The sequence below is a fragment of the Astatotilapia calliptera genome, chromosome 11, assembly GCF_964374335.1.
Source record: "Astatotilapia calliptera chromosome 11, fAstCal68.1, whole genome shotgun sequence".
NCBI lineage: Eukaryota > Metazoa > Chordata > Actinopteri > Cichliformes > Cichlidae > Astatotilapia > Astatotilapia calliptera.
This window is the reverse complement of record NC_137432.1, coordinates 7759088-7785865: the sequence shown is the minus strand read 5'-3', so window position 1 is coordinate 7785865 and position 26778 is coordinate 7759088. Positions and strand designations below refer to the sequence as shown.

General features: G+C 40.4%; 1 protein-coding gene across 1 annotated transcript in view; it reads right to left on the bottom strand.

The window, feature by feature from the left end:
- Positions 1-26778, bottom strand: part of rnf19a (ring finger protein 19A, RBR E3 ubiquitin protein ligase) — a 35615-nt gene that overhangs the window by 2781 nt on the left and 6056 nt on the right. The window contains exons 2-9 of the mRNA XM_026185730.2: positions 13272-14279; positions 3801-4009; positions 3510-3654; positions 3035-3197; positions 1808-1922; positions 1347-1508; positions 572-785; positions 340-483 (exon numbers count right to left, since the gene is read on the bottom strand). Coding sequence (XP_026041515.2) covers positions 340-483; positions 572-785; positions 1347-1508; positions 1808-1922; positions 3035-3197; positions 3510-3654; positions 3801-4009; positions 13272-13984 — 1865 coding nt within the window. The 5' untranslated portion in view covers positions 13985-14279. The remainder of the gene's footprint in view (positions 1-339; positions 484-571; positions 786-1346; positions 1509-1807; positions 1923-3034; positions 3198-3509; positions 3655-3800; positions 4010-13271; positions 14280-26778) is intronic.

Here is a 26778-nt window from a genome sequence, read left to right as displayed (position 1 = left end):
TGTAGTTTGTGTTCAGCACAATTAAGCATCCAGAGGGCTGTTATTCATAACATATAGTGACTATAGACTCTAGATGACCATTTTATCTTTGAATAGCACTAGCCTAATTTGTTACCAACTAGTACAATAGGTTAGAAATTAGGCTAGGTTCAAAACATGATGATATAAACAATAATACTTTGTGTTCAGTTGACGTGAGCACAGGTTTACAATAATACAGGTATTATTCACTAATCCGCTGCATCTGTTTCACACTATGAAGCTACAAAGAACTGGACTAAACATGCTAATGAACAGAAGATCATGCTTTCTCGACTTATCCAAACCTATGATGCTCACCTGTCAAGAGGCATGTAGGCATTAAGAATGGATCCAGCCATTGCTTTGGTGCTAGCATTGTCGCTGACTGTTCCCAGGCTCACTGTGCCGGACTCGCCACTAAGACTGCAGCGCTCCTTCTGCACATCAGCCTGCACCTCCAGCCTGACAACAGAGAGAGAGAGAAAATAAGACAATGCAGGAGAGCACACTGACGTCACAACCACATTTAAATATTGCAGCACACATTTACCTGTTCAGATAATTGACCATGGCGCTGCCAGACAGGCTGCCGGTGATGCTGGCTCCAGCCAGGGCCATGGTGGAGGCCGTCTCACTCAGGTTGTCCCTAATGGCCCCCAGACGGTCCATGTGGCTGCCGCTTGCACTCAGGCTGCCTGTCAACCCACCGACACTGCCTTCACCTATACTGGGGTTGTTCCTGGCGTCTGCGACTGATGTAGTATCTACACAGAACATGAAACAAAACAAAATATATCAGCGTGGAATTTAAAAAAACAAACAAAAAAACATATCAGTTTGTTCATCCGTCTGTTCTTTGCTTATCTTGACAGGTTTTCACTGAAGATTCTCTTCAGTCTTAGTTTGTGTATTATAAGTGCAGTGCCAAGTATGAGGATGTGGCTCTGTATGTGGGTGAAGGGGCAGTCAGGCACATTTGTATGGCTCTCTTTAACTTAACTCTTTAACTTAAACCATCACAAGTTACTGTCTAACCCTAACCCTTACCTAAAACTAGCATTTTAATCCTCAAACACACCTTTGAAGTGTGAAAAGAGGAAAAATGTAAAATAAACGTATACTGCCAAGTACACTTTTCAAAGCAACTGTAGGCCTGGAAAAGTGAAGAGGCAGAGGAAGTACAGTTTACTGTGGAAGGAAAGAGTACTTGCCATGAGTGAAGCAAGCAAAAGATCTTATTTACAAATAATGTCGATTGGCATAACACACCCTCTTGGTTTTGGGTGGTGGGCTAGTTCAGATCGGGACTGGAAATCGAACCTTACCAGCGGCAGCTGCCCCGCTCCCAACGTTCATGTCATTTTCATCATCAAACTCGATGCGAACTCCCTTCCCGTTCCCAGCGGAGACACCACACCCACCACTACGGCACAGAGAGATGGGTACCACGCCGTAGACATATGCAAGCATGATAGGAACTCCAATGCCTAAGAGGTGAAAGAGTCGAGAGACATAGACACACCAGGGTCAAATAAGGTCAGAGCACTAAAAAAATAAAAATAAAAAACATAACAGACCATCCCTCTTTGATTTTTCCCATGTTTACAAAATAGCTAATGAGAAATGATGAGTGAAAATAAACTTTTGTATAATCTGAACTTGAACATTAAACATAAGAAATTCCTGATTCCAACAAAGTCAAACACAGGCACAGCATGTCATTAAAGATCTCCAGTGAGAAGAGAACTAGAGAGTTGGGAGGGTGCAGGTTAGAGCACAGACTGACCGACAGTGACTGCAGCCACTACTGGAGACACGATGACAGACAGAGTCACCCCACCAGCGATCACCAGGTTCCTCTTGTGGTTGGAAATATCTTTGCCTTCGTAGCGGTTATGGATCTGACAGAGAAAAGTGGCACAAATGTGAGAGACACATTTAGAGGAGAGTGAACTTGCACTTAACGTATGAGCTGAGTCCTCAAAGACACCACTGAAAAAGTATGATTAACAGTGTTGTTGTGGAGCAGATTTCTACAATAAAAATGCTTATTGTTTACCTTTTACCTGCTCCTCAGAAATTATTTTAGAGGCACTGGCAATACTATGACAACTTTACTGAGCTACTGTTGCAGGAGACAGAACTCTTGTCTGCCTCTCTGTCTTTCGGTGTAAATTTTTACTACCATCAACTTCCTCTTTAAGAAACCACAAATGAGACAACTCTTTGATGAATGCTGTTTCTTTAGGTTGGCTGACATTTTCTTTGTTGCATTCTGTTCTTTTGCACTGCCCGCATTTCATTGCAGAAACAATACAAATGTGGTAGTGCTAGTGGCAAAAAGCCCCTATAAAACACCTGGGACAATGGTTCAAAGATAACTATATTGACTTTGGTGCTTGTGGAGTGTAAGTGATTCATGTTCAGATGTTTCGTGTATGTTGTGATCACTTCTGAATGTGCGCTGGACGTTTGCAGAGAAGAAAAGTCAGTTGGCTCAAGATTCTTGCTGGCAGCCTTTCGTGGGGAATTTTGGAGACCAACTGGTTTCATTTTATTGTAATGTGAAGTTCTTATTCTAAACAGATCCCGACTTGTGAGTAACACAAAACAAGTGCACATATACACAGACACACAGGTTAGTAACACATGACTGTTGCTGGCTCGGATCAACTCCAGAGTTTGGGAAAATGAGATGACTGAGGGTACATTGGCCGCTCAGTAGAACTAGCTGGTTACTGATTGTTGCAGTGATTGTTTCTGGCTACTCGCCATGTTTACTTTGATTGCTGACAGCAGTGACATGAATAAAGTTATGCAACAAGCATGTGGACATTCTGAAAGGATTAAAGGGTACATGCAACACTAAGAATGAATTATGACTTTATAATACTATAAATCTACATAGAGACACATCCCAATAATAAACAAAATCCGTGTAGTAAAAACTATGAGCAGGAAAACTGAAATATATCCCAATCTACTGTGTAGGTATGTGTGCGCAAGGCCTTACCTTCCTTCCCACATATACAGGAATACCAATAATCATGGCAGGGATAGCTATGCCTGCAATGAGTGCAATGCCAACAGGGGCACCCACGAGTGTTCCCAGTTGCCAAAGAATCTTCTTCTTTCTGCTCCACGGCTTCTTTCCCCAGAAAGTACAGCCTGATGGACTGAGAGAGGTAAAGACGAGCAGAAACAGTGAGAAATGTTCACAGGAAGAGCAAGCGCTGGATAGCCTTCTAATCTCAGGTACCAATCTGGAAACAAAAGTTAACCAGCAAATAAACGGTGGAACAACTACTAGCTATGTGCTGTAGTTACAGGGTGTCACATGACCAACAGATTTTCATCACAGCAGGATCTTTTTTTTTTTTTTTTAAATTGCTAAATTCTTAAAATACTTGTAGTGAAACCATTGGTCCAACAGCATGTACTTTATGTCTATTAGTATATACTGTATATGTATGTGTTAAGATGCTTACCTCAGGTAGTGCAAGTCTGAGATCTCTTTCATGCAGAGCCAACAGAACTCGCAGCCACAGACAGCGCACGTCATGTGGTTACAGCTGCCATCATTCATCTTGATGATGTAAGCAGCACAGCGTGGACACGGCTTGATGTCATCAGCTAGAAGTAACAACAGAGTATGATTTACAACAGTGAAATATGGGTTAGGGATTGCTCATTGAGGACTGATGATCAGCGTTGTCTTCTTTTGTTTTTTTTCCCTTCTCCTAATAAGCGTGTTGTGTAAAATCGTTAAGTCAGCCCACCTGCAGCTCCACTCTCTTGACTGTAGTTGAGGGAGGATGAGCGCACCGTTCTGAGGCGGAGGCTCTGGGCTCTTTGCTGGCGCGCTGCGTCACAGGTCTGGTTGGGATGCCACAGCTGCTTACAGTGGTAACAGAACTCTGTGCCGCAGCCCTCCCTCCCACAGGTGAGCTTCGGACAGCTGGCACACCCGAAGGCAATAACTGCATACCTGCCAGGGGACGCACAAAAAAAGTCATAAGGCAAAACACTACACCATGGTGCCCGCAAAGAATCTGAATTTAAGTCACATGAAAAGTCGATACATGCCAAATGTTGAGGCTTCTGGTTCTAGAAGGATTTTACTATGAAGGAAAACAACTGCATCATGCAGAAGCAGCAAAATGTTTCTAACCAGAATTTTAGACAAAAATTAAAGTGATGAAAATGAAGATGCTGAAAATTAAGCTGACATTAGAGAAAAGGTCAAGAGAAATGGTGTTCATTTTTTTTTTTTTTTTTTTTTTTTTAAACTCTAACTCTGCAGCAGGAAGTCCTATGATGGCTTAAAAAAAAAAGAAAAAAAAAAAAAGTATGTTCCTGTATCTACTCCATTGTCTCACAAGTACATTTTTCTGAGAGGAATTATGCTTTAGCCATCTTCAATAACTCTCTTGAATATCTGTGACTGTTTGGTTTCCTTACAACAGTTGTTGCCACTCCCAAGGAAAGCCACTAAGATTGTAATAAAAATATTTTAACCAATTTTCTTAAATTGATGTTTCATTTACTCATAGACTTTTAAACAGCCAGATATAAAACAGAAAAACACTTCTATTGACTAACTGATGTAGTTACCTCCAGGGCTAAAAAAAAAGAAACTAGGTGCCAAAAACTGCAGTTTATCTAATAAAAACTTAAGTCTAGGTCAAAAAGTGAATCAACGACTATAACTTGAACTGACAGATGTCCCACTACAGGCAGCTGGATACGATGTCTCACCTTTATAGCTGTTGTCTGCCTTATCTGGTTTCTTTACTAACCTTTTCTCCAACAATGCATGTCAGACACAGTAACAGCAGAAGTGAAATAATGCATGTTTTAACACAACAGTCTTGAGCCCTTGCAAAGAGATGACGGTAAAAACTAAGAAAGTAAAAAGCTTAAAGATGACAGCTGCAAAATACCAGCTAGCCAATTTCTTGGGGAAACCCAAGAGTGTGTGACATGGTTATATCCGAGCGTAGCAGAAGTCTCCCAGACCCTCTGGGACTGACCCAAGGATCAAGTTTCAATCACAGAGAGCCTGGGAGACTTCCTCTACTGGGGATCGGTGTACTCTGTTGAGAACTGTGTTTACAATGCAGACAGAATCACAGCGACATGCATGTCTCATTTAAAATGATATGCACTTAGCACTATTCAGCCTAAGTACTGTAGAGATAGCACAGCAAATGGCCTCAAACTCCCTGTCATGCAACTAATCTCACCATTGTTGAGACTGCTAAATCAGCCACAGGAACAACATGAAAAGTTGCATTCACTTAAACATTATCAAAATCAATGGATCTGTTAAGCATCTACATCTCCACTTCTTCTGAAAATGCAGAAGCAGTGTCCATAACCTCTAACCTGCAGGAGGGGAAAGGGCCAGAGCATAGAAAAGCAGCAGGAAAAGGGGAACATGAAAATAGATGGAAACTGGAGATTCCTCTGAACCAAAATGAGGGGGAAAATATCCAAGCCCCATAAATATCTAAGCCTACAAGAATGAAACATTTCTTTTCTACAAACATGGAAAAAAAATGAATAAGTGGCTAACGACAATAAAACACCTTTAGTGATCACACACTACACTACAGAATTAATAGCAAGGCAACCAGATGGCCACTATAAGCTGTAAAGTAATCTGCATAAAGGTTGCAGCTCCTGATAAATGTCATTCTGATTTGATTTATAATTTCCTGCCCATTGGTCTTCTGTTCTGAAAGGAAAAGAAAGAATAAACTTTGTTCTAATGACTGACAAAAAAAGAGACATTAGCTGAAGACACAGCTGATGACAGTAAAACACCAGCAATAGCAAATAAATCACACACTAATGTAAAAGGGATATCTATATGGCAAAAGCTATACGGTATCACATGTCCAGCTGCACATATTTCTAAGCAGGAAAATTACTCCAAGATTAAAGTCTACTTGCTTAGCTGAGGTGAATGGAAAAAACAATAAAAAAAAAAAAAAGAACAAAACAAAAACAAACACGTCATGCCACCTTTAACTCCTACATTGAAACTGGTATTATGGCCAAGTTTACAAAACAGGACATCCAAGGGAAGAAAACACACATACCAAGCTTTGAAGGTTACTAGGGATTCAGAACAAAGTACAAACAGTACTTTAAGAAAGTCTGAAGGGATGAATTCTTTTTTTTTTTTTTCCAGACCGCAAACAATTCCTGGAAGAAAAGGAAATGGCTGAGAGAGAGCAAGAGTCTTTCACCATGACAGAGAGAAACCTGCTTATGGAAAATGATTTTCCTAAATAGGTGAGTAGTTAAAACAACTTCTGTTGCGTTGCTTCTTAATATACAAAAAAGGGAAAAAATGAACTGCATTTCAAAATTCCACGTCACATATTTGGCGTTGCGAGGAAATTAACATTTCAGTCATTTTTCCATAAATGTCAAATATGGATTTCTGAACTGTCTGCAGTTAAGAAATTGTAGATAGATGTCCACTCAGAACCATATTAATGAGCTGTTGATTTGATATGTCAGTGAGTGAGAGTCACTGACCCTGCAGGGCCTCTACAAAGTGACAACGCAGTGACAGTTGGGGGGGGGGGGCTGGGTGGAAGCAGGCCAATGAGCAGTCACTCAGGAAGAGAGGATTAAACAGGAAAAACAGTCCAGCACCACTGGATTACTGGAGAAGGGACAAGGAGCGAGTCACAGAGATAGAGCTGAAGTAAATACGTTCAGACAGAAAGACGGGGGGGTTAATAATGACTGACCATAGCAAATCAAAATGAATGGAGTATTAAATACAAAATGAGTCAAGTCAATGATCAGTTTCCACCATGACCTCTTAATGAACAGAATATCCTCTTGATGAAAATGATTTCCTGCCAGAGAGGACCACAGTATTATTATTACAGTTTTATTAAAATCTCTCCATTTATGCAACAATACTTATTTCCTCGAAGTTAATTTTATTTAATTCTTTCATTGCTAGATATATGTATTTGAACAATCAAAAACTTCAATGCTTCTGTACACTTGAAAAGGATCGATTAAGATTAAGCTGACACAATAATATACAAAATCGGACTTAGCTTTTTTGGCCCAATTTTTCAATTTTCTTGGACACCTTTCATTTAAGTGTTTTTTTTATATTAATCTAGAGTTACCCGATCAGTCTTCACCTGCTGTAAAGCCAGTCCTAAAAGTAAACATGAAACATGTATTAATTCTAATTCTAAAAGTCTAATTTATACTCAGAAACTGCCACAGATTTACCCCTGTCTGTGAAGCTGGATTTATAACATGAAAACAAATCCTGCTATGTTACACTCTCCTTCACCTACATTTTCCTCACTTCTGGTAGTAGTAGCAATCCACTCTGTGAGATAATATGAGATAAGAATTTCTAAACAAGAAAATTAGGGCTCCAAAAAGTATAGCATCTCTTCCTCCGAGGCCCAAGTGTTTTATTTTAATTTTTTAATCTATTCCCATATGAATATACTGATGGAGGTCAGGATTCCCGATTGTGCTTCAGTAAGAAAGCTTTGTTATGTTTGTGGTGTGATGCACATGTAATAGTTATGTTGCAAACTGTTTGAATGTGCTTGGAAAAACAAAGACTAATTTAATGCACTGACATCTTGCTTTGCCAGATAACTGCAGTGCTCAATGCTGGTCTGGTCAACCACTGGTGTACTTGACTCTAACAGGCTTTCCTCAATACTGACCTCATTCATAGAGTCCTCTACAAACCCTAGCATTAGAGCTAATAGGTGGATTTTTCCGTTTCTCTTCAGCTAGCCGAATAACGATTAACTACTTACTGCTTAAGCAACACAGCATGAACTTGTTTTTTAACACGACAAAAGTGATCCCCTTGTACTGCTTTTTAGTTTTAGCTTCCTTGTTTTCAACCGAGTTACCAGTTCTGTACTGAGAAAATGGCGCTAGACGTGGTCTAAAAACTTTAAATGCTTTTCTTCATAAATCCAGCTTCACAGACAGTGTTAAATCTATGACAGTGTAAATTACCCTTAGTATGATTTGATTGATTGATTTGATTTGATTTATTAGCATTCAAATATCTCAATGAATACAGAACAAAGATCTACCACAAAGCAAGAAAGCATGAGACAAGTCTAATTAAAAGGTATTGGCTGAAGCATTTGCTTATTACGCCAACCCTTTTAACAAAACATCTTTTTGCATGCAGCTCCTGTACACAGGGCTCGAAGCAAAGAATAAAACAAAGCAAAAACAGACAAACTTCAATTCAATTCAATTTTATTTATATAGCGCCAAATCACAACAAAAGTCACCTCAAACAATCAAAAAAAAAAAAAAAACAAAAAAAAAACTTTCCACCTTAGATAAGTAACTACATCAAAGCAAAACAATCAAGAGTTTCAGTATTATTATTTTTGCTCTTTTCATTCTTGATTTATATATTTTTCTAATACTCTATTTTTAAACATGTTTTTAAACAAGGAAAATGAACCACACCTTTTTAAATCACTGTCATAACTATTCCACAGGTTAACTCCTCTAACAGAAACACATCTCTGCTTTATATTTGTCCTTATCTTGTTTTGTTTTTTTAAAGAAATCTGTTCCCCTTAAGTCATATTGACTCTCTCTGACTTTGAACAGCTTCTGAGTACTGGGGCAAAGCAAGTTATTTTGTGCTTTATACATTATCTGTGCCATTTTATATTCAACTAAATCATAAAATTTCAGGGTATTCAGATTAATAAACAAAATGTTAGTTGGTTCTATATAGTTTGATTGGTTTATAATTCTTATAGCTCTTTTTTGTAATTTGAAAATAGGAAGAGTGTTTGTTTTATATGCATTACCCCATATCTCCAGACAATAAGTCATATATGGAAGCAACAGAGTACAATAAAGTGTGTTTAATGATTTTTTTGTTCAGGACATGCTTTGTTTTATAGAGAATAGCAATGGTTTTTGACATTTTTGTTTTCACATGGTTTATATGAGACTTCCAACTCAGCTTATCATCAATCATCACTCCAAGAAATTTATTTTCGTACACTCTTTCAATTTCAATTCCATTAACCCTGATTTTAGATACATTTTTCATTTGTCTAGTGCCAAAAATAATCAATTTTGTTTTCTTTATATTTAACGATAACTTATTTACATCAAACCAGTTTTTTAATATATTTAACTCCTTTTCCGCTGTAGTCATAAGCTGTTCTAGGTTTTTACCTGAGCAGTACAGAGTGGTGTCATCAGCAAACAATACACATTTTAACAGTTTGGAAACATTACATATGTCATTTATATATAATATTAATAATTTAGGGCCCAGCGCAGAGCCCTGAGGAACACCACAAGTTACCTTCAACTGCTTAGATTTTACATTATTGATTTCGACATATTGATATCTGTCATCCAGGTAACTTTTCATCCACTTGTATGCTATCCCTCTTATGCCATATCTCTCTAGTTTATTCATTAATATAGAATGATCAATTGTATCAAACGCCTTTTTTAAGTCTATAAATACACCCACAGTATATTCCTTATTATCTATATCATTAGATATCCCTTCTACAAGTTCCATCACTGCCATCGAAGTGGACCTTTTCACTCTAAAGCCATATTGGTTATCGCTTAGGAGATTATGCTTCTCAATATATTTATCAAGTCTATTAACAAAAAACTTTTCTAAAATTTTTGAGAACTGTGGGAGTAGTGATATTGGCCTGTAATTGGTAAACTGACATCTCTCTCCGTTTTTATGGATTGGAATAACTTTTGCTATTTTCATTTGTGAGGGAAACACACCAGTTCGAAAGGACAGATTACAAATGTATGCGAAAGGTTGCACTATATATATTCTATAATACTTTTAACTAATATCATGTCAATACCAAAACAGTCAGTGGACTTTTTATTTTTAAATGCCTTCACAATGTTAATTATTTCTCTATGAGTTACAGCACCAATAAACATGGAGGACACATTCTGAGTAATATGTTTATTTAAGTCATTATTATTTCTTGACTCTGGAATTTCTTTTGCTAAATTAAAGCCAACATTTACAAAGAAATCATTAAATTCATTTGCAATGTCTTTCGTTTTATCAAGCACAATATCTTTATCTTTTTTGAAATAGTCTGGATAATTCTTATTTTTTGAGCCCTTTTTGATTATACTATTTAATATCTTCCATGTTTCTTGTGTGTTACTTCTACTTTGCTCCAATAATTTGTGGTAATATTCTTTCTTACTTGTTCTTATAATATTTACTAATCTATTTTCATATAACTTGTACTTTATTTCAGCATCTTTTGTCCTCGGTTTTATGACTCTCTTATATAGATTATTTTTCTTTTTACATGCATCTTCTATCCCCTTTGTGATCCATGGCTTATTTGATCTGTGATGCTTTCTAGTGATTTTCATTAAAGGACAATGTTTTTCATATAGTGAAATTACAGTTGATAGGGATGCATCATATGCACTATTTGAATCTTCATTTGCAAAAACCTCATTCCTATTGTGTTCCTTTAAGTCCACCTGGAGGGCAGTAATGGCTCTTGTTGTTCTATGTCGTATCATATCAAATGTTTGATTCTTTTGTTTAGTTTTAATCCCAAAATAATTTTAGAAAATTGCAAAAACAGGAAGATGATCGCTTATATCAGTTATAAGAAGTCCACCTACTATTTCATGGTCAATTTTATTTGTGAATATATAATCTATCAATGTAGCTGTATCAATTGTTATTCTACTTGGTTTTATAATTACAGGGAAAAGGGAGTTACTATACATTGTATTGATGAAATCTGTTGTTTTCTGATGTCCATTTGGGTTTAGCAAATCTATATTAAAATCACCACAAATTATTTGCACTTTTTTATCATTTAGGTTGCTAAACATAGCAAGTTTTTCATTGAATGTCTCAATGATCCTGGTGTCCTATAGATGCAACTTATAATTATATTACTAGCTTTTTCAACATGGATTTCAATAGTAACACATTCCAATACGTTATCTATGGTGCTTGACATACATTCAATCAGACTACATTTCAAAACTTTATCTACATATAAAGCAACACCACCTCCTTTTTTATTCACCCTGTTCATTGTAAATAATTCGTATCCTTCCAGTCCCATTTCACTAACTTTCTCATTATTGAGCCATGTTTCTGATATTGCAATTATATTAAACTTTTTTTAACTTACTTAAACATTCTGTAATTTTAGAAATATTTTATACAGGCTTCTACTATTGAAATGTATGACCGACAATGCATTTGCCATTTTAATATTCATATTGAATTGGTCATCTGTATAGTACTCACAAGTACTATTGTTGTTATTGTAGAAGTGGTTATCTGGGTCAATGTTACTTTCAGGGTCATGCATGTTGTGTTCAGCATAATTAAACGTTTTGAAGTTCGATTTCTCAGTGTGTGTGGCAAAATAACCACCTTGACAGTCCTTTTCATACTCAAATTCTTCCTCTTCAATATCTCTGAATGGAAACCTATAATCTGTGTCCAAACTTGTCATTTATGTGTTTTTTGTTTTTGTTGTTGTTTTTTCCATTGTTTTTTGAGCCATAAGGCCAGAAACACTTTCCATACCCATTGCTCATTATCCAATCGTCACTTTTCCAATAGTTTCCATAGCAGATTCCTGATTATTTATATTGCTCTAAGTCTTTGAGTTCTCTTATCATCACAACTTTCGCTTCTTCGGGATTGCCATTTAGTCTTATCATTACTTTGCTGTTCCTCGTCCATGTTGCTTGTATCTTATTTTGTTTTGTCAGGCTGCGTGCCTATCTTGCAATTTCAGCAGTCTTTTTCGTTAAATGTTCATTTAAATATACACCGGTCCGTTTTAGCTTCTTACCCTGTTTCAGTAACTCAATCTTTGTTTTGCGACTCACAAGCCGAAGAATAATTGCTGCCTTTGTTTTACTGTCTTTACTGGGGAGTGTGTGGCATGCTACAATATGATGGCTCTGAATACTTACATTCTTCGTTTGAAGGAATTTTTATCACTTGCTGTTCAAGCGTTTGCAGCTCCTCTACCGGAGCATCTTCACCATCTTTACCTCCGCCAGCTGTTACTCTGGCGTAGGTTCGGTGTTGCGTCTCCAGTCCACTTATGACTAAATCATCCATTCTTGTGTATTGTTCAAGGTCCTCGATTTGCCGTTCCAAGTCGTCTATTTTCTTGTCCTTGTCCTTTATGAGGTTTTTTAGTTGTTTTATTTCATCCATTAGGTCATGTAGCATACCTTGTTGTTTAGCCACTTTACTCAGTTCATCAGACATGAAATTAAGCGATTTCCTAATCTCTTCCAACTCCTCTTCAACTCCTGGGTTTGCTTTTTTAGGCGGCATTTTGAAAATGATGAGATTGGTATTACCTTGTGATGGCCCGTTGAAGTCTGTCGATTTACTTGTTGGTGCCTTGCTAGAGGAGCCTGGGCACAGTGGCTGCTGGAGGATCCTGGGCCTGTGTGATTGTTTTTGTCCTCCACGAAGATGTCAGGTTGAGAAATTCATCATTCCCGTCAGTTGACAGTGAGACAGAAACACCATAGCTTAATGCGCCGTACCACTTGATATGAGTTCATTCTTACAACAGCCGAGGTCAAACGCGCTATGTCGCTTTTCTTTCACTCACTTCCACCGCTCGAGGTTTTGGAGTTGTGTCTCTCCGCCGTGTCAGTCAGTATATGTGGTGTTTCACATGTACTTCAAGCAGTATCCACACAGGAAGTGACTTGATGACCAGAGACCACAGAAAGTGAACGACATTCTGTGACTTCAAGCAACTATGCTTAAGGCGGGACCCAAGATAAGCTTTCTCAATCTCAAGGTGAGCAATTTGAGACACTATGAAAAGAAGTTAATATTCCAACTATTCCAATATTTATTTATTTGATCATTATTAAGTTCTCAATTTTTGGATTTGGATAACTTTTTTATTTTTTAAAAAGTAGAACTATTTACCATTTAGGTACCCCCATGAGCAAGCAGCGAACTGAGACTCAGCTGAAACTGCACAACTAGCTTGTTGATAAATTTAAGTAATTTCCAATTAGAAACAAGTCTCACACTCAGCAGCCGACTTGGGAACACACGAACACACACACACACACACACTGGACATTTGTTTGCCTTCATTGAGGTGGTAACAAACTTTAAATTTCCATGGTCCACTAAATCCCAAGTATTTTAATTAACTACTTACCCACAGTCTGGTGCAGGACACCAGCGGCAGTCTGGATCAGCTACCAGCCACCTCCTCAGCATGAATTCCTCATATTTCTCCATCAGTGCGTGGTCTCCCAGGATCATACGGATGTCGTGTGGGTTGAAGCGCTCTGAACACTCAGGGCAGCTAATGTTGACACGGGACTCTGAGATTTCAATGCGTAGGTACTGGCGCAGGCAATCAATGCAGGAGCGGTGGTGACAGGTCATGATGTCAGGGAAGCTCTCCCTGGAGTGACGCAAAAGGCACAGCGGGCACTCCAGTAGCTCTGCCCCAACCCCACCCCCTACCTTGGAGGATGAGGAGGTAGAGGAACAAGGCCCCGAGGCAGATGAGGTGGAGGCAGCAGCAGCAGCAGCAGACGAGGCAGCTCCGGTCCCAGCCACAGCAAAGAAGGCAGAGTTCTTATCATTACACATCTCAGAGTGGATACTCTCAATACTGGCGATGCCATCCACCCCTCCTAGCCCTCCGGGTCCAGAGTGCTGCAGGTCTCGGGACCTTTGGCGGCCTGATTTAGACTCTCGTCCTCGTCGCCTAAAAAGCGAGGCTAGGGAGAGACGCCTCTTTTTGGGGGCCTTCTTCACAGAGGGCAGAGAGATGGAGGAAGCAGTGGACTGCAGGTCCCGATCAGAACCCATTACCCCACCACTTCCTCGCCCCAGCTGCTGGTGCTTTTGCAAGCTCATCTCTCCGGTGGGAGGGGAGGGATGCGCCAGTGGGGAGCCAGGGTTGGGTAGCCTGTCTCTCACATGGGCAGAAAGGTCTGGGATTTGGATGGGGCTTGGAGAGGGGGTAAGGTGGTGCACGAGGGAGGGAGAGGGGGAGGGGGATGGCGGGCCATGGTGGGGCGATAGGGCTCCAGAGGGCCCTTCTGTGTTTAAGACATGATGGCTTCTCCTGATCAACCTCGTGGTCACATCTAATAGCCGGATTTTGGCGGAGGGGTGGGGGCCAACTGGTGTGAAACCGATGCAACAGAACCTAGAGAAAGCAAAAACAACACAGTATACTACAGTTTAGAAAAGATAAAGAGTCAAAGGATAAACAGTCTTGCTGGATGTAAGTTCAAATTCTAAGAATTGAAAATATTTTTAATATCATTTAACTTCCTCTAAAATCTGCTCTTTTGAGCTGTAGTATTCCTGTCCAGCTGCTACCTGTTGACATTTTGCTTATTCAGTATAACAGCTGCTAAAGTGTTTTTCATAGCATAGTCTAAGCAATATGTTACTCTCATAATTGTTGAAATACAAAGGGTCACCTTAGCCAACACAAAGATGGTTCTCTCATTATAAAAAGTAATGACTCATGTGACCTCTGAGTGCGTTTATGCTTTTAGTCATTTAGATGGCTTCTGACCTAATCTAATAGATGTTTTGTCGACTTAAAGGACCCATTATGGTCACTACAGTAGTCATGTCACTCACAGTGACAACAGTGATCACCATAACCCATAACCATTTATACAAGGGCATGGGTATCTGAAAGCAGTATTATCCAAAACAGTGGGTGTTACCACTCAGACAAAACCTCCACATCAGGAATAAAAGCAGCACAGACATCTCAAGTATTTTTCAGTTTTCTTCAGAAAGTCCACTTATTTAAAACTTTGTATCTAGGAATCATTGAATTTTTCCAGTGATGTAGCATTAAAATGGGGGGGAAAAACTGACACAATCACAAGTCATGTTTCCAAATTAGCTGCAGCAACCAGAGTGTGGCTTGGCCAGTGGCTGTGACATCACTTTTGGCACATAGTGCAGTTTACGAGGGCGAGAATGGCAAGTATAATAGGCCTTAAGAATTTGGCATGTTTAGAAGGTGTGAGTGAAACACAGCCAAAAGAGAGGGTGACTGAGAGACATTATGTAAAGAGATGCTAAGGCAAAAGAAGCTGCAACCAAAATGAGCTTTTTGGGAGTTGGGTTTTGATACAACGTGCACTTGCTTGACGTTGCCTCGATAAATGTACTAAAGAATAAAAATTTTTAAAAAAGAAGCAGTATGGTTTCTAGTTGTTGAATAACAGATGTAAGTGAAAGCATGTTTCCTCATTTGTAATGCTACACACAGCTGTAATCAACTGTAATTATGCAAGCACTTTCCTTTTTCAATAGCTAACAATATAAGCCCTCTGTTCAACTGTTCAAAAGAGGCTCTCCATTAAACTGTGCATTCGTACAGCTTGTGGAGAAATAAATGTCCTGATTTATAATTAACATCTTAAATTGCTAGGAAAAAAAGTGTCTATTTTGAGAGATTTATCCAGGGAGAAGCTGGAAAAATGTTCAAGGAGAGAAAATGCATGTCATATGTTTTGAGTAGTAGGGCCAAACGTCATCAAAACTGTAAGACAAGCAAGAAAAGGGCAACCATTATAAATTGCATAGGTGCAATTTTTTTACCCGATAGTTTTGTATCGCAGTTCAAAACAGCAGAACACCAGTTATCCATACTGATTCTGCGTGTGTTATGCCATGTGTTTCTGGGAGTGTTGATGACAAAGATAGATAAAGGATGTCTGTTATTTTCAGAGAGTGTTGCTACGGAGCTACAATTTGCTTGCTGTGTGTCGATCCCTGAATGTGTATTTGTTTATCTGTGTCTTTGGTTACACCTTGGCGATGAACTATGCAGAGGAATGGAAACACATGCAGAGTATTGCCAGGGGATATACACATACCCCTAAAACTACCCCCACACAGTAGTTGTGTAGTAAGAATTTAAACAGTAAAGAGGGCTGCTAAGTATGTTTTCTCACCCACTGTATCCATGTGCATACTTCATAAGAGCTGAAACTATAGTACACAAATCTCTACCACCATCACTACACCCCAACATCAAAAGCAGCACTCAGTACTATGCACAACAGCTGCACAGCTGCAACCAAACCACTGGCACTACCAGCACCAACATCTTGCTGCTCTCAAACATAAGCAGTTCATTCTCTCCACAATTTCATCCTTTTTATCTTCTCCCTGTTCCTCAAGTCTGACTCCTCTAGCTGTGAGTTGGGACAGAAAACAGGAAATCTTGATGTGGCAGGCAGAACTGGCTGTGTTTTTTTTGTTTTGTTTTTTTTTTAAGAGGAAGTCTAGGGCTGCAGTGACACATCAGTTAGAAAGAAATGGGACTGGATGAAGATTTGTTTTATTTCTCTCAACTTGGTATGACAAACATATATGTTATGCTAAGTATATTGCTTTGCTTCATGCTGGAGATTAAGTAAAACTTCCCGGTGTTTCAACTAATGTATAAAAAGCCCAGTAGCCAATGAGGTAAAAGACGACCTCCCACCAGAATTTATTTAAAGACAAAAGGGATAACTGTAAATTAGCCTACTGTTCCTTTTACACCTGAAAGAGCATGAAAATTTTAAAGAGTTTAGAAAGTTATTACAGAACCAGACAAATGTTAGGAATTATAACCATTTTACCTCCTTAGCCGATATTCAAACATTTCTGTCTATTAATAAAAGGTAGGCTAAACCATTCAGTGCTTTTAAATATGGTTTCGATTTATTTACAAAGTTAAATCATATTTGCTGTCACATATGTGCACATAACATTCTTTTCACACTCAGGCACAGATCGACTTCACCACGTCTCCTACCTGCACAGAATATCAAGATTTGCTATTCTGTCACACACATGGAATTAGCATTATAGCAACACAGTTCTACTGTAGCAGCTTAAACATCAGCTGGCTGCAACCCTGCTTTCTACCATTGTAAGACCAATGAAAGACTGTTAAAACAGTTACATATGCTGTGACTCTAAAATATGTTGCAAACAACAAACTCCCATACTACTACTGCTACATGTAGGTGCACTGTATTGTGAGCAGAAATGAAAGCAGAAAGAAATGAGGGTACAGTGTGAAGTGCACTGGATGACAAAGGCTAATAACTTTCATTCACCCATGAAAAGGAAAATGTACGGCAGGTGCTTTATCCTGACCTTGGTGTCTGTCACAAAGCTACCACCGCATCTAAATCAGCCAAGGAGTGAATGACTGGGCTTATCGCTGCTGAGCAGATAGCTGTGTGTGCATGTGTGTGATGAGAGGACTGATGATGTAGCTAGACTTGCCCAGCAGTCTCATCTCAAGACCCTGGGTAAGACACTCACAAAATCAAACACCTATGTCGGCTTCTTGGCCCCAAACTGTGGTCAGCAGTTAAAGCGTTTCTCTGTGTGTCAGTTTACTGTATTTTCCGCACTATAACGCGCACTGGATTATAAGGCGCACTGTTGAAGACTGGGTCTGTTTTCATACATACAGTTGTGCACCATACAACTGTATGTGCACCATATTATAAGGTGCATTAAGACAAACAAAACAGTCAGATAACTCGACCTTTATTAAGCTCATTCACAGTAACTCTTTCCAGTACATTCAACTTCCACAATTCCATCAAATTCTTCACGGTTACGGTAAACAGCTGCGCAATTTCGGCATCAAGCATGCCTGGATCCTTCTCACGCTGGATTAAAAGGCGTTTAAAATGCATTCAGCAAAATAAAACAATCAGATGAGTTAAACTTTAAACAACTCATTCACAGTAACTATTAACATTGTTAAGCTGTAAAAAATCAAATATTGAACAATACACTTACGTTTTCAGTTCATTCAACTTCCACAAATCCATCAACCTCTTCACCTTCAGTGTCTGAGTTAAACAGCTGGGCAATTTCAGCATCAAGCATGCCCGGATCCCTCTCATCATTATCTGAATCAGTCTTGTTGCTGTTACTTAGCTGTTCAGTGATTATTCCAGCCTTCATGAAAGCTCGGACGACACTTGAGACTAGGGATGGGTACCGGTGTCCGGTGCCATGATGGCACCGGTTATGACATAAACGGTAGTAACCAGACCGAAAAGCAGCGCACATTTCGGTGCTTTATTTCGGTGCTTTTTTTTCCTGAGCTGTGATACACTTTAGATTCTAGCCAATCATTTTACGTTTCCGAGGATAGTAGGCGGGGCCAGGTACGTACGTTCTGTTAGAGCAGAGCTACAGATTAAAAATGTCCAAGGCGAAGCGGTCAAAAGTCTGGCTGTACTTCACAGCAAAAGACGCAAACTCAGCAGCCTGCAACAAGTGCTTTAAGCTGATACTGTGATACTGTCAAAGGAGGTAACACCTCAAATCCGATGAAACACCTGGCGACGCATAGCGGGTTTTTTTTAAAAGCCCAGAAATGCGCTGTATTTGATAGCTTGCTGCGAGACCTCACACCGAGCACCTCTACTGCGGGTGGGTTGCCTGTTATGCAACATCCCCCAAAAACACGAAGAGGAGAGTCCTGGCCCCTAGCCCTGCCAGTGTAGCAGAAATGATGACAGATGATGGTGGCAGCAGCCGTTCTTCTCTGCGTGAGTAGCTAATTTACGTTGAGTAGGCTAACCACGTTATTACATTAATGCAGGTAAGATGAACTATCAAACATCATCATAGCTACATGCGGCTGTCCTCTTGTTTGATGGCAGATACTCCCTTCACCCTGGCTAAAAAGGCTAAAATGACCAAAGAAAAAGTGGAAAACAGTTAAACATGAGAGGTTTAGGACAAAGTTTGTGTTTTTTCCATTGTTTAAGCACTGCTTCCAGCCAAGAGTAATACCATATATGCCCCATAGCTGCAGAAAAGGCTAACATTGTTATCTTTTTACAAAAAACAGCTGAACATGAGGTTTTTGGACCAATTTTGTGTTCTCCATTCTTTAAGCACCGGTTTGAGCACCGGCACCGTTTCAAAAGTACCGATTTGGCACCGGTATCGGATAAAACCTAAACGATATCCATCCCTACTTGAGACTGATACCTTAGCCCAAGCATCCACGATCCATTGGCAGATAGTGGCGTAACTCGCTCAGCGTTGCCTCCCTGTCTTGGTGAATGTGTGTTCACCTTCTGTCATTCAATGCTCCCACGCAGCTCGTAATTTAACTTTGAACGACCTGTTGACACCAATAGTTCTTTGGTTAATCCACCTGGAATGACGGCAAGCTCCGAATTAGTATGCTTTACTTGGGTTTTGACAGCCTTGATTGGCGCGCATGGAGTCGTAGATCAAAAGAGACGGAGATTTGTGGAAAAAGCCATCCGGTCTCTTGACATAAACTTCCCTCAGCCACTCGCTCATCTTCTCCTTGTCCATCCAGCCCTTTGAGTTAGCCTTGACGATGACGCCGGCTGGAAACTTTTCTTTTGGCAAAGTCTTCCTCTTGAAAATGACCATGGGTGTTTCTGGCCATTAGCTTAGCAGCCCAGAACTACAGTGAAGGATGACTTCTTGTTCCCTGTGGTGCATATAGATACCATACTGGTAGCGGTTTTCTCGACAGTACGGTTCAATGGCCAACTTTTCTTTGTAATCGTTTGGCAGTTGCTGTGAGACAGTAGTTCTTGTGCAGATTGAGAGATTATGCCTTTTCATAAAACTGAAACACCAAAAAGGTCCCCCTCAAAGTCGTTAATCTGCATGTCACGTGCTACCACTGTTGCCTTGAGTCGAATAGAGACAGTAGAGACACTTCTACCTGCTGTTCTCTGTTCAATAACCCACTGTTCAATTTTGTCCTTGTTCCCTCGGAAACTCCTTTTGGTCTTCTTTACTTGTTTTAGGTCATCTTCTTGCTTCCTCCACTTGTGCACCATGGACTCATTAATGCCAAATTGTCTCGCAGCTGCTCCATTTCCATTTTCTACTGCACAACTGATTGCTCGGAGTTTAAAATCCGCTTTGTAAGAGTGTCTCTTTGCAGGCGCCATTTTGAAGTCGTTATACACACACACACACACACACACACACAACACGGTAATATTGTGTTGAAGCACAGTACGTATTACTCCGTGAGGCTCCTTGCAACAGTAACTGTAATGCTCCGAAAAGTGGCACAAAAAAAATTTTGACAGATTTTTGAGCATCGTGTACCACATAAAATTGGTTTGCGGTAAGCACAAACCAAAATTCATACATAAGGCTAACTAGATTATAAGGCGCACTGTCGATTTTTGTGAAGATTTAAGGATTTTATGTGCGCCTTATCGTGCGGTAAATACATTAACACAGTCCAAACTACCAATGAATCTCATCACCTAAAAAGAGAGCCGTTTTGTTTTTTAATTTATGTGCAAACTAAATTTATATGCACTTTCATTTCAGCGTATTTTTAGCCTGAGGGTTTGTTTTTTGTTTTTATTAACAAGCTGGCTTCTCTCCACCCCAGAGAAACAAAAAGTAAAAATAAAGCAAAAGCCTATTTAAGATAATTTCATCCATGAATTTCAGATAATATCAGAAAAAATAAGATTATTTTCCACCATTTCCTTTCTCACATGGTCCGTCTCGAAAATATTTGCAATACTGAAAAAAATCTGTGGTTTAGGTGAGGGAGTTGCCTGATAGAGCATGGAGGACGAAGCACATATGACACCCACTCACCAGCAGTGAACACAGAATACTGGCTGTGCTGTTCACACATCAGTGGAATTCAGCATCACACCGACTTTGCAGCGAGCTGGCTCAGTAATGACTTGGACCATTCTCATAGGCTCAGAACAGACATCTATTCTCTATCAGTTCAAGCTCACCAACTTCTCAATTTGCTGTTATCTGTTCTCAGATTGTTGTTGATGTGTGTTTGGTTGTTGGTCTTTAATCTCTATTTTATGTTTCATTACTTTCTGTGTGTGTGTGTGTGAGAGTGTGTGTTCCATCCATACAATGAAACACACCCGTGTGTGGGATGTTTTTCTGCGAAATCCAGGAGAGATAGGGGAAAGAACTGACGCAGAAAAAATATGGAGTAATTCTTAGTCCAGGCCTTTTCTGTTATAGATAGGTATGGGAATCAAGAACTTGTAGAGAACCGGTTCCCAGTAGTTCAGTTCCTTGGAATTGTTAGTCTGCTTGCCAATCCGCTTATCGATTTCACTTGCACTACAATCACCTGATTTCAGTTTGTGTGCTGGAGGAAAATAGTGGTGCAGTCTACAGTGTGGACTTGGACAATAATTTTATCTATATTAAGGATGGGATGGTTGAGATATGTGCAATGGTAAAGTGCAAAATGCATCCAGGACAGAAACAACTGCATTATGCTGCTAACAGAACTTGAGCTCTTTGCAAGGCTCTACACAGACAACATGCTAACACTAAGCTAGTCAAAAACCCAGAGTGATTTTTAAACATAAGTGTATGCTGAACTCAGCCATGCAGCCAGACCATGAACACAAAAAACAAAAAGCCGGGAGCCTCCAACCTTGTTTGTTGACAGCAGTTCAAATTGGAAAAATCTAACCTTGCTACACAAGGAGATTACTTCTTATTGGATCACTGCCTCCCATTTCACTACACAACTTAATTCTGATTGGATCTAGTCATCTTGTTTTCACAGGTAATTGATGAAAACTAATAGGCAAAAAAGTTAAAACTGATTCTTACATCTTCACAAGCTCATTTCATTTTCCACACAGGTTCTGCAGCCTTGATCCTTTCTCAGACTTAAGAAAAACGGATTTGTAAAATATATTTAAACACATTTGGAATAAAGGTTATTCACACCCCATGAAATGCAGAAAAAAAAAAGGTATGGAGAGAATCTAGTCTCAAGCTCATCACAGATGCATTTTATGTGATGTATAAATAAAAACCTAACTTGCAAACAAATATATCTTCCACAAACAAATGCTAAACAAAGTGGACACCTGAGCCTTTACATGTTGGGTGTCCTGAATCTGGACGTGGCCAACAAGAGAAGCTCTGACTGTAAAACCAAGACATTGCATATTTGCATTTATGTGTTGTGCTCACAAGATAAGCACATATGTGCAGCTTTAGTCTCCTTTATGACTCCTATCAGGACCAAAATCTACAAAACTATTATTAAGATTATTAAAACTAGAAGCTCATCAAGAAAGTGTTGAAGTTAAAGCGCAAAGGGCCATTTTCACCATAGACCTTTGTTTTTTTCAGCAACAACAAGAGTTGCCTCCTGTTCGTACTTCTGCACTGGTTCCACTTTAAAGACTCAGAAGCATTCAGACAACATTCACAAAGACAAATTATCTTGTTTACACTCCCATAGTGAACGAACAGTTGCATAAACCGAGCTGGTTTCTGCTTATAACATTAGTTGCTACAATCATTATCATTTAGTTTGTTAAAATTTAACTTTACAGGGAGTGCAGAATTATTAGGCAAATGAGTATTTTGTCCACATCATCCTCTTCATGCATGTTGTCTTACTCCAAGCTGTATAGGCTCGAAAGCCTACTACCAATTAAGCATATTAGGTGATGTGCATCTCTGTAATGAGAAGGGGTGTGGTCTAATGACATCAACACCCTATATCAGGTGTGCATAATTATTATGCAACGTCCTTTCCTTTGGCAAAATGGGTCAAAAGAAGGACTTGACAGGCTCAGAAAAGTCAAAAATAGTGAGATATCTTGCAGAGGGATGCAGCAGTCTCAAAATTGCAAAGCTTCTGAAGCGTGATCATCGAACAATCAAGCGTTTCATTCAAAATAGTCAACAGGGTCGCAAGAACCGCAGCAATTTCCTAATGTTGTAAACCTGCTCAACATTTGGCAATAAACCCCTTTCTGATTCTGATTCTGAAGAAGCGTGTGGAAAAACCAAGGCGCAAAATAACTGCCCATGAACTGAGAAAAGTCAAGCGTGCAGCTGCCAAGATGCCACTTGCCACCAGTTTGGCCATATTTCAGAGCTGCAACATCACTGGAGTGCCCAAAAGCACAAGGTGTGCAATACTCAGAGACATGGCCAAGGTAAGAAAGGCTGAAAGACGACCACCACTGAACAAGACACACAAGCTGAAACGTCAAGACTGGGCCAAGAAATATCTCAAGACTGGTTTTTCTAAGGTTTTATGGACTGATGAAATGAGAGTGAGTCTTGATGGGCCAGATGGATGGGCCCGTGGCTGGATTGGTAAAGGGCAGAGAGCTCCAGTCCGACTCAGACGCCAGCAAGGTGGAGGTGGAGTACTGGTTTGGGCTGGTATCATCAAAGATGAGCTTGTGGGGCCTTCTCGGGTTGAGGATGGAGTAAAGCTCAACTCCCAGTCCTACTGCCAGTTTCTGGAAGACACCTTCTTCAAGCAGTGGTACAGGAAGAAGTCTGCATCCTTCAAGAAAAACATGAGGCTACCCCTCTGTCCCCTTCTGGCTGCCTCTGCCTCAATTTTATCCCACAACTTAGACATTCACATTACTCACACTCTCATTACACATACATATAGGATCTTGGGGGTGGGCACGATACACGGAACCCAAAGTACCGTCAGGGTGTACACCCCACCCCTGGCGTCGTTGCCCACCTCTCAATTTTAAATACACGTAGACATTGAGGGCTAGCAGGAGGGACCATGCGCTTACCTGCTGCTCTCTGGCAGGTAGCTCCATGCCCTCCTGGGTTTTAAATGCACCTTAGAACACACATGCATCAACACTACAATGAGCGGGTGGAGGGAGGTTTGGAGTCTTCTCTCACCCCCATTCTCTGCGACCTGCTGGAGCGGGGGGGCTAGGAGGAGGAGTTGGCCGTCCGACTGCGGTCTGGAGTGTGGGGCCTTCCTGCTGCTGCGGAGTCGGGGCGGTCTGCCTCCCCCCACCGCAGGGAAAAGGGTAACACCACCTGGGTCTGGGTGCAGTTCCCCCCTCCAGGGGCAAGGGTACCTAGACCCGGTTTGTAGAGTACGCTTGGGGAGTGTGATCGTGTGTACAGCGTCTCTTCATGTCTGTCTCCACGTTGGTTGAGTGTGGAGTAAGTGCATATGAGAGCATGAGGGTGGGAATGGATGTTTGTGTCTGTGTGTGCCTGTATTTCTGTGTCTATATGTCAGGTTGGGTGTCAGGCGCCACCTCTCTGGGGACATCTTAGGCCCTCCAAGGTTTGGAGGCCTATCTCCCCCTACCACCACTTCCCCTGCCAGTGGCGGACTCCCTCAGACATTGGTGCGTTGGTGGTTCTTTGTGTCTGGGGATGGGCGTCCAGGTACACACCGGCTCACTCCTTGGCGGCCGCTTATCGGGGCCTGGAGCCTGGGGCTTGCTCGGGCCACTTCGGAGGTGGGGTGCCCCCGGCCTCTCGGCCTGGGGCTCGGTCACTCAGGCGCGGCTGGCTGCTGGCGGAGCTCACGGGCGCGTCACTGCAACTCCCCCTGGCTTCTGCTCCGCGGCTGCTGAGTGAGCCCTCATCTGGGACTCTCCTCAGCTCTTTCTGGGACAGTGGCGCGGCTGCCCCTCTGTTGGTCTTCCTTGGTCTCTTGTGTTCTGGGGGCCTCTGGATGTCTGGAGTTTTGATCTCCTCCATACCTGCTTCATGCCCTGGAGGACGGGGCAGTGGCCCCCCCACACCCTCTAGCAGATTATTACATGAAGGAACCTTTTAAAAAACAAAAAACAAGCGCGTCCATGCTCACAGGTGTACACACGGGTGATCACACCCACAAACTACACCCTTTTTGGCTCCTACCTCAAAGCACACTGTGTTCTGTTGATCTTATGTGCTGCACAATAATGTTTAATATTTAGTATTTACTGTCATATTCCCATATATCATTGTGATGTTGTTTATTCTATTACTCTTGTTCTCTTCTGCTTGTTTTCTTTTTTCTTTCTCAGCAGGTGACCCAGGTGATTGATATATGCATTTTTTTTTTCTCTGCCCGTTCTGTTGGTTTTTGGTTTTTGCCCTTCTCCCCCGTCCCTCTTCTCAGCTGTTTCTCTTTCCCTCTTTCTTTCTCCCCTTCTTTCCCCCAGTCAAGTCTGTCCCGTATTCAGTAAGTGAAAATAAAATAAACAATAAAAGGTGAATCAAATGGACCATTACGGCAAGGCTGGGATGGTCAGTTTGGTAAAGTAAATCCGTTGGGCATCTTTCTTTGCCTTTAGACAACAATTCTGATGGCAAAAGAGCCAAACGGGACAGGCAAAAAAAGAAAAAAGAAAAACATGATTTTCATGCAGGACAATGCTCCATCACACGCGTCCAAGTACTCCACAGCGTGGCTGGCAAGAAAGGGTATAAAAGAAGAAAAACTAATGACATGGCCACCTTGTTCACCTGATCTGAACCCCATTGAGAACCTGTGGTCCATCATCAAATGTGAGATTTACAAGGAGGGAAAACAGTACACCTCTCTGAACAGTGTCTGGGAGGCTGTGGTTGCTGCTGCACGCAATGTTGATGGTGAACAGATCAAAACACTGACAGAATCCATGGATGGCAGGCTTTTGAGTGTCCTTGCAAAGAAAGGTGGCTATATTGGTCGCTGATTTGTTTTTGTTTTGTTTTTGAATGTCAGAAATGTATATTTGTGAATGTGGAGATGTTATATTGGTGTCACTGGTAAAAATAAATAATTGAAATGGGTATATATTTGTTTTTTGTTAAGTTGCCTAATAATTATGCACAGTAATAGTCACCTGCACACACAGATATCCCCCTAAAATAGCTAAAACTAAAAACAAACTAAAAACTACTTCCAAAAACATTCAGCTTTGATATTAATGAGTTTTTTGGGTTCATTGAGAACATGGTTGTTGTTCAATAATAAAATTATTCCTCAAAAATACAACTTGCCTAATAATTCTGCACTCCCTGTATTGTTACACCTGTTAGCAACAAAACACAGTAAGAGGCAATGCAAGTTAAGTAGAAAAATCTTTTAGTTAATGTAATGTCGACATCCCTGATTAAGTACAAAAAAAAAAAAAAAAGTGACAGCACAGAAAGATGAGGGATAGTGGATGTACCACAGATTTCTCTGGTGACTGAGTTTATTTGGCATTCCAGAGAGAGAGAGAGACACACACACAGACACACACACAAAAAGAGAGAGAGAGAGAGACCAGATCCAGTACTGACCTCAACTGACCTGTTGCAGCCTGGGAGAGTACGCCTCACACTAAATACATGCTGAGAACCATGGGTACAATAAACTCAACAACAGCACAGATTTCCTGTGGCAGTGATTCATGTTTTCCCATATACTTAAAATCTCTTACATGTATGTGCAAAAATATCCCGATACAGTCACCCAAAAGGCATTAACAAGAATCTATTACATATCTAGGCATTGTTTAATGTACCTAAAAAGTTCACTAAAAACTGTGTTAAAGTTCCTTTCATGCTTGAGAGATTTAACCATCTCCAGACATATGACTTTGATGACAGTTCCATGTAATCATCATCATTATTTCACAGACATACCGTCTCATTGTGTACCATATGATTTAAGAATTTCCAAATTGTTTGCACATACTTCAATGACTAAACTCCACATATTTAAGATTTATAAGACGGGTGCAGCATTTGCTTATATTTGTAACCTCTAACCTATGCCATAAAAGAATGACATTGAATTCTTGATATGAAAAGCACAAGCATCACAAGATACATACACAACTAAACAATGACAAAATATTTGAAAGGTCCCAATG